The sequence below is a fragment of the Podarcis erhardii genome (genome assembly GCF_964252035.2).
Source record: "Podarcis erhardii genome assembly, chromosome: 6".
NCBI lineage: Eukaryota > Metazoa > Chordata > Lepidosauria > Squamata > Lacertidae > Podarcis > Podarcis erhardii.
The window spans coordinates 77,612,402-77,621,472 of record NC_138510.1 but is presented as its reverse complement, the minus strand read 5'-3'; the positions used below and the strand labels follow the sequence as shown (position 1 = coordinate 77,621,472).

At 40.0% G+C, this 9,071-nt stretch overlaps 1 protein-coding gene across 1 annotated transcript; it reads left to right on the top strand.

Annotated features, from left to right (window-relative positions):
* Positions 1 to 888: 888 nt before the first annotated feature.
* On the top strand, positions 889 to 8,662 carry LOC309343911 (retinol dehydrogenase 8-like; the record flags this gene model as incomplete). Its single annotated transcript, XM_081866128.1, has 6 exons — positions 889 to 1,300; positions 2,027 to 2,192; positions 3,058 to 3,233; positions 4,805 to 4,898; positions 6,762 to 6,945; positions 8,423 to 8,662. The coding sequence occupies exons 1-6, from the start codon at positions 1,204 to 1,206 to the stop codon at positions 8,660 to 8,662; spliced, it is 957 nt and encodes a 318-aa protein (XP_081722254.1). The 5' UTR covers positions 889 to 1,203.
* Between the last annotated feature and the right edge of the window lie 409 nt (positions 8,663 to 9,071).

Genomic DNA, 9,071 nt, shown 5'->3' with positions numbered 1-9,071 from the left:
TGAGGGGGGAAATCCATAAATTTGTCCAATTTTTATTTTTTTTAAAAACTGAAAGGCACCAACTTACCTTGTGGTATTGAATTTTGGGTTTGTGTTGTGTGAATAAGTCCTTCCTTTTGTTTTTCTGAACCCAATGCAAATTAATATTATTGGGTGACCCACAGTTATGAGAAAGAGATCAGAGGAATGTACTATATCCCTGGGCAAGCCATGCTATTCATAATTCTATAAGCCTCTCATGTCTGCCTCTACCTTAGCAATAACATTCAGATCAAGAGCTATTATTACATATGTCCTTTTGCTCCTAACAAGCCCCCTTTACTCATGATGAATCTCTTTTTTAAGTACACGGCATTTAAAAAAATGTCAACAGGAATATCTAACAGAAAACAGATATTGCAGCACATAACAGAAGGAAAGTTGTTTCCTCTTCTAGATGCTGAATGTGAAGTGTTACATAGTGCATGTTTAAATTGGGAAGACCAAGAAAGACCAGCCCGGCTTGCCTCCACCATACATTCTTTGATAGCCTTGACGGTGTCTCCCTGCTGTGGAACCCCTTGATATGTTTCTGCTAGACCTTCAGTGTCCAAGCAGCCATCAACACCAGTACTGCCTGAAACAAAGGGTAGCTTCAGCAAGAATGTAATTCGGCCACAATACTTGTGCCCTACAATGGGGATTGCCAAGACTGAAGGCTCCAATTGACTTTCTTTTAAGGAGGCAACTGACTTTGAGTTGCCTCCGATCTTTTGAAATTAAAGCACCTATTTGAAGGATGCATGGCATTTGCAAATACAACTTGGGCAAAGTATTGTCCTCTAGGTTTTGGTATAATTGATCTCCAGTCCTGTTACCTGTTTAAATTATGATAACTCACCCTTCATATTTTGTTGTTCAGAATTTCAGTTTAAAAACTGCTGAAACCTTAAAGCCTAACTTCCCTACAATGTATCATCAAGCCAGATTATGCAACCTTTATATATAACCATGCCCAAACATCTATTTTTGTTTATTGCTGTCCATACGGAGATTATCTTCTTAGCTCTGTAATGCATAGGTATGCACCTTTAGATTTGCTGACACCTAAAGTCCTGTGGATAAAAGCATCCAGGGGAGTATTAAGCTTTTGTCCTGCAAAGCTACCAGACTATCCACAGACTGTCTAAGGGAAACCTTCCAGCGCATCTGCTACCATCCACAATGGCTCAGAAAACTGTGCTCATCACAGGTTGTTCCTCAGGAATTGGGTTGGCGTTGGCTGTAAAAATGGCCACTGATGAACAGAAAAGATTCAAAGGTAACACTTTCTCTCTTTAATTTTGCTCACCTGTGTTGCTGAACATTACCTAGTGTGAGCTATGTTGAGTAGTAAAGCTTTACATAGCATGACTTGATGCAACTTTGCATCCTTGCAGTCTCTGCAATTTAATTTTAGAAACAAAAGTGTAAGGGTCTTTTCTTTTTTGGAGAAGCAAATGTCACTAGCCTCCATTATTTTACAGCCTGGTCCTATGCTTATTAAGAAGTAAGTCCCACTCAGTTCTTTGCTCTTAAAACAAAGCTACACAGGAGCTGTTTATTTTGATCTATATGTTTAAATTAGAATTGATGGAATATTTCTATTTTTAATGTCAGCTGATTATTTTTCTTTCTCTTTTTTAAAAAAAACAGCCACAATCCTCTATCCACTTGTATGGAAGTATGCAATTTTTTAAAAAGAGAGAAAAACCAACTGGTTGCAGTGTTCAGGAAGTGGAATTCCATACATGTCTGTTCAAAAAGAAGCCCTGAACGCTGCAACCAGTTGGTTTCAATGGGTTAATTGTGTGTTAGGTTCCGACCATGCTGTTTTATTTTCTTCTAATCTGGAGCCTCTATCAAATGGAAATATAGTTGGGTTTCTATGACCTTAGAGTCTGGAGCTGAAGGTTTATGTAATCGGTGTTTAATTTTTATAACCCTTCTGAAAGGAAAGGCTAAATACTGCTGTTTGTGATATTTATTTTCCTCCTTTTTTTTGCAGTTTATGCTACAATGCGGGATCTGGCCAAACAGGATAAACTGATAGAAGCTGCAGGCAATACTGTTGGAAACACCTTAGAGATTAAACAGCTGGATGTGTGCAGTGATGAATCTATTAAAATGTGTGTCAGTAACATCCCAGGAAGGCGTATTGATGTCCTAGGCAAGTAATAAATACCAATGGAACATTCATTTTATGTATATATTTTAATGTAAAAAATAATATTTATTTATTTGTTACATTTCTATCCCACCAATCCTCCAAGGAGCTCAAGGCAGTTCTCTTCCTACTCATTTCATCCTCACAATAACTGGCCTGTTCTGGGAGCTCCTGATTGTATTACTACCCTAAGGTAAAGGGACCCCTGACCATTAGGTCCAGTCGTGGAGAACTCTGGGGTTGCGGCGCTCATCTCACTTTACTAGCCGAGGGAGCTGGCGTACAGCTTCCGGTTCATGTGGCCAGCATGACTAAGCCGCTTCTGGCGAACCAGAGCAGCGCACGGAAACGCAGTTTACCTTCCTGCCGCAGCGGTCCCTATTTATCTACTTGCACTTTGACGTGCTTTCGAACTGCTAGGCTGGCAGGAGCTGGGACCGAGCAACAGGAGCTCACCTCTGCCGACCTTCTGATCGGCAAGCCCTAGGCTCTGTGGTTTAACGCACAGCATCACCTGCATCCCAGTTTATGGAATACCCTCCCCATAAAGGCTTAATGGTACCTACATTATAGTCTTTTAGGCAGCCAAGGAAAATATTTTTATTCCCCTTTCAAGTTACACATTTCATGCTCTTAATTTCCACCCCTTGCTTGTTTTAAAATGATTTTATGCTGCTGTGTTCATACTAGCATTTTGATGCTGGTTTGCAATGGTGCTTATTGTTTTACATTTTTTATTTATTGTTGTAAACTGGCCAGAGACCTGGGTTAATAGGTGGTCCCACACGTTTGTTGCACATGAAAAGAATAAGAGCAACTTGAGTGGCAAGTGATGGCTGGTCGTTGTTGTTGTTTTGCATTTATACAGTTAGCAATGCCGGCATGGGACTCATTGGACCTATTGAATGCCAGACTATCAAAGAGATGCAAAACGTGATGGATACAAACTTCTTTGGGTTAGTCCGACTGCTGAAGGAGATTTTACCCGACATGAAGAAGAGAAAAAGTGGACATATCGTGATTATTAGCAGTGTCATGGGAGTACAAGGCAAAGTAATATTGCATCTAATTAATTAATGCAGCGTGTATTGCAGTTTAATGATGGCTATGCTCTGATCCCACAGCTTGAGTTAGTTATGCTTCTGAATGTCAGTTGCTGGAAACCACAGGAGAGGACTCTTGTAATAGGCTCCCGGTTATGGGCATCTAACATAGGCATCTGGTTAGCCACAGTGAGAACAGGGTGCTGGACTCCATGATCCAGAAGGCTCTTATGTTCCCATATTCAAGAGCCATCTCATCCTACATTTTTATCCCATTTTAAGTGGCTTAAAGGTAACACTACCTTTTAGATTTGCCCTTTGTGCTTCCCCAGAATTAATTCTCCATCAGCCAGTGTTTGAAACTCCCATTGTTCTAGGACGGCGCATTTTGCATCAGGGAGTTTCATTAGCACGAGTAGTTTCTGAGCTCTGGGCACAGTACTGCACCCAAGATTTCAGATTAAAATTGCAGAGTGGAAGGGAAGGAGGACCTCTTTCTGTCTCCCCACTTCCAGCTACTCATGGAAGACTGGAGAAAAGACCCTCGTAGAATATTAGGGGGGTGGGCAGGGGAAGGACTAGATCATGTGAAAAATGAACATAATGTTTTAGCTGCAGTTCATTCATTTTCAGCTTTATGTTCTTGTTACAAAAATGTGCCTAGACATTCCATTGTTGCACCCATAACCTAGATTAAAGATGCCCTTTAGCTCCTAGCTTTCATACCTCAGTTTTTAACACTGGCACCAGCTGAAGTTTTGCTAACGCTGAAACATCTCAGCCCTGGTTACTTCTGCTCCTGATTCAGCAGAAAGTGATTTTTGTGGCTTTTCCTCCCTCCCTTATTCAAGTAAAGGAATGCCAGATAGCTGGCTTGTGGTTTTCGGGCAAGAAACAAGATCAATGACGACAATGATTTTAGTCCTATAGGCAACTGAGCTGCAATCTGCAGCTAAAGAGCAAAGTCTGCTCTTGCAACACAATGCCCTTATTTGTGGCATTGTAACCCAGAACATTGTGTCAATGGAGTTGTGCCACAGTGTGTAGCAACAGCAAAGACTGTACAGAAGTGTTATGTCAAGCCCTTCTGGGGGAAAGGACTGGGCTGGAGATTTATGGTGAAGCAACGGCAAGACTGAAGTTTACTTGCCTGTGTGCTATCCAAAATGTTATCTGAAACGCTTTCGGTTTGCATGGACTTAGAAACATTTGCCTAACCTAAGGGATGGGAACCATCTGGTGCCTTTTCCATCCCCTTCCCTGAAAACTGGATGTGATTTGAAAGAAGGATGGCATGTGCATTCATCCCATTTAGTAAATGAGCTTTGTCGCAAAATCTTTTGGGCAAGAGGTGAAAGAGGGGCAAAATAAATGTGCGTTCGTTGTTCCTTCTTCTGGGCCTTGAAAGTGATTCACTCTAATTTTCATTAAATAAAAAAGCATTTGTAATGCTGACAGCCTAAAATGATGTTGATCTGATGTTGTGTATAGTACACAGGAGACTCTTACACGATGGTTTCATCATCAGCCCAGGGTATATTAAGATTAGCAACTCACTATTTTTTTTAATCTATAGGGATTTTGTTCAATGATGTTTATGCTGCATCTAAATTTGCGGTGGAAGGATTCTGTGAAAGTTTAGCCATACAAGCACTCAAGTTTAAACTTAAGTAAGTATCAGCCTGGCTCATTTATTACTTTAACTTAAATTTACTTCAGTGCTGCTAAAGCAGCTGTTTAACTTCACCCCAGGAGGTGCACTCCATTGTCTCTCTTTTTTTTCTGAAATATTTATTAACATTTTTTTTAATACAATACACAAAAATAAACAATATAGCATATATGTCAACATAGTTTCACAACTTCTTTGGACTCCCTCACGCCTCCCACTCCTACCTTCATCACAATAAAAATTTTTCCAGCAATTTATCGCCTTGTTTCCATTGTTGTTATCTATCTTTCCCATGTTACTTTTCTAGTTTCAGATACCCTACGTTCAAATCCTAGAAATTTAAATATGATCTGATGATTATCCAAAAATTTATGCTTTCCTAAATCTAACTTATCTTCATAACTCAATCTAATTTAATGGTGCCAAATTATTTATGATCTAGCATCCTTCTTAGCATTCAACCAAATTACAAAGTTTTTGTAAATAAGTCTTGAATTTCTTCCAGTCTTCTTCCACCCTCTCCTCTCCCAGGTCTCGGATTCTGCCAGTCATCTCGGCCAGTTCCATATAGTCTATCAGTTGCGTCTGCCATTCTTCCAGTGTGGGTAAATCTTGGGTTTTACAGTGCTTAGCGACAAGTATCCTTGCTGCCGTTGTTGCTTACAGAAAAAAAGTTCGGTCCTTCTTTACCACCCTCTGACCGATGATACCCAGAAGGAAGGCCTCTGGTTTCTTAGGGAAGGTATACTTAAATATCTTTTTCAGCTCATTATATATCATTTCCCAAAAGGCCTTCACTTTAGGGCAGGTCCACCAGAGGTGAAAGAATGTTCCTTCATCTTCTTTGCATTTCCAACATTTATTATCAGACAAATGGTATATTTTTGCGAGTTTGACTGGGGTCATGTACCATCTATATATCATTTTCATAACATTTTCTTTCAAAGCATTACATGCAGTAAAGTTCATCCCAGTAGTCCACAACCTTTCCCAGTCCTCAAACATATGCCCAATATCCTGTGCCCATTTTATCATAGCTGATTTGACCGTTTCATCTTGTGTGTTCCATTTTAACAGCAAGTTATACATTCTTGAAAGTACCTTAGTCCTAGGTTCTAACAATTCTGTTTCCAGCTTCGATTTCTCCACCTGAAACCCTAACTTTTTGTCATTTTTAAAAACTTCTTTAATCTGAGCGTAGTGTAACCAGTCTCGCACTTTGTCTTTCATTTTCTCCAAACTCTGCAACTTCCAATTGTCTCCATCTTTTTCTAATATTTCCCAATACTTTGGCCATTTGGCCTCCATATTGAGTCTTTTTCGGGCCTTAGCTTCCAATGGTGAAAGCCACCTTGGAGTTTTATTTTCCAATAAGTCTTTGTATTTTGTCCAGACATTAAATACTGCTTTCCTGACAATATGGTTCTTGAAAGTGCACTCCGTTGTCTCTTGAGACAGACGGATGTCGACTGGCAGAGTGTCTAGGACAGGGGTCTGCAAGGTTTACCCCGCCTGGGCCGGTTCACTCCAACGGAGATTCCTCTGTGGGCTGGATCGTGCACGCGATTTCCGACCCCTGGCCTGGAAACCACGTTATAGCACTCATATACAATCTTCAGATCGTATAAATCTTTAGCCTTTTACTAAGGATATCCAAGGATGAAATGCAAGAAAACAAACTTGTCGTTTTGAATATTCACTTCTGGATATGGATTAAAATTAATGCTAAAATCAAGCACTATGTTGCATGGCTTTACTCTTTGCCAATTTATGCCCAGTAACTAAGGGTTTGCATCTACCATCTTATGCGTATAGTAGATGACTTACACAATATATCCCGTTTCTTTATTTTCCCAAACAGTCTAAGTTTAATAGAACCAGGGCCTGTGGTTACAGAGTTTGAAAGAAAAGTGTTTGAAGATGGGATGAACATGGATCTTTCGGCTGCAGATAAAGAAACAGCAGACATGTTTGTAAATATTTACCTGAAAAATTACAAGCAAATTTTCCAGACCCTGGGACAAACAGCTGAAGACATAGCAGAGGTAATGCATTGGAAGGTTTTTGTGGAATTTAAGACTGGGTTACATAATTATGGTTCACCAGCTATGAGGCATTATGCGACTGGCAATTGCTCAGCATCAGCTTCTGATGAAATTACAATCCAATGAAAGTGGGGGGAAGTGACAGCCAAGTCTAAAAATATCTGTACTCACAAGGCTCTGTTAATGTGAGTAATAACATTTTAGGCAGGAAGAGTCTAGCCAACGGCAAATATAACTAGGCAATGGGCTAACCTTTGTCTGAGCATCTTACCGAAATCACTTGCATGTTCAGGATGAGCTCAAGTGGATAATATCTTCATTGCATATCTTTAGGCGCCAGGCAAAAACATTCCTCTTCTCCCAGGTTTTTGACTAATTCACAGTCTATGACCTTTTTAAACGGTGGTGTGTGTGTGTGTGTGTGTTACTATGTTATGTACCCTATTTTTCCATGTATAAGATGATGTTTTTTGCCTTAAAACGTTAGGCAAAAATTGGGGGTCATCTTATACACGGATACTGAATGCAGAGTGGGGCATGGTGGCGATTTTCTACAGCAAGTGGGCAGGCAGGGGATCAGTTGTGACCCTCCAAAAAAGCTCAATAACTTTAGCGATTGTTGGCGATGACTGGCGAAAGCACGTTTGGTGGCAAGTAAGTGTGCGGGGGATTGGCGTTTGTGGTGGTGAGTGGACAGGAGATTGGCAGTGGCCAATAACTTTGGCGATTGTTAGCAATGGCTGTGATTGGTGGTGAGTGGGCGGGTGATAGTGGAAGCTTCATTCCATTTCTTCGGTCTCAATTTTTCCAGAAACAAGTAACACATTTGAAACCAGGAGTACTCTATTACTGGTAGGGGACACTTATCTTGAAGGAATGTTCTGAGAGTGTCACTGATATAGCAGTTTCAGATTAAAAATAGTCTGAGGTGTGTGTGTGTGTGTGTGTGTGTGTGTGTGTTTTAAACTGTTCCTGCTCTTCCAGTAAGCTCACTTTCAAAACATCATTGCTGGAACAATGTAAGCAACCCAAACAGTTGAGTTAAACTGCTGATTTTATTCCCCAGAGTTTTTTCTCTTTGCGTTCTCCACCCCCACTTCCAAATATATTTACACACACACACTCAGTCTGGTGCAATTCCAGAATGTTTTTTTTTATATATATATAAATATTTATTAAGGTTTTTAAATATAAATGCACACATAATAAACGATCTTACTTCTTTTACAACAATTTCATCACTTCTTTGGACTCCCTCACGTCTCCCGCTCCCATTTACATCGTTGAAAATTTTTTCCAAACAAATTATCAACTTGTTTACAATCTCATGTCCACTCATTCAAATATAATCTAGCACTTCTTCCAAAAAAAATTTATATTTTCTTTAGTCTCACTTATCATCAAATTTAAATCTAGTTTAGTGGTGGCCAGTTGCAATTCCAGAATGTTATCATGCCTTCTCTTCTCATCCTTACAGCATACAGTGAAGATAATTCTGGCCGAAAATCCTCCTTTTCGCCACCAGACCAACACATTATACACTCCAATTACAACACTGAAATATGCCGATCCAAATGGAGACCTGCCTATCGATACCTTCTACAAAATGGTTTTTCAGCATGATAAGGTTTTCAGTGCGAGTCTTAACTTCATTAAAATGCTGCGTTGGAAAAGCAGAAAAAGCTTTGACTTGGGAGGAGGACGATCCTCCCAATGAGCAAATGGGTGATTTCAGCTGCCATGTGGGCTGTTTCACACACTTCCATGTTTCCTTATGTGTAAGTGCTTGTGTGGGATGGGAGACATCTGAAATAGCCCTGACTGAAGCTACAGTCCTATACACAATCCTTACTTAGGGGCAAGTCCAACTGAAGTTGGTGGGGCTTACTTCTTTTTAAAAATTTAACAATCCAATAAAAGCCACATTAAAAACATTCCAAATTATAAAATAAGCAGTCCAAATATTATGCCAATTTATAAATCTTTGTTTGACTTCCCATGCTCTTAGGTCAGGGGATGGCAATCATCTCACATTTGTTCTGCTTCTAAGTTATTCCAGGTGATTCCCATAAATCAATCCGATGTTAATCCTTCGTTCATTTTTCACAGCTTCCGAGTTCATCTAG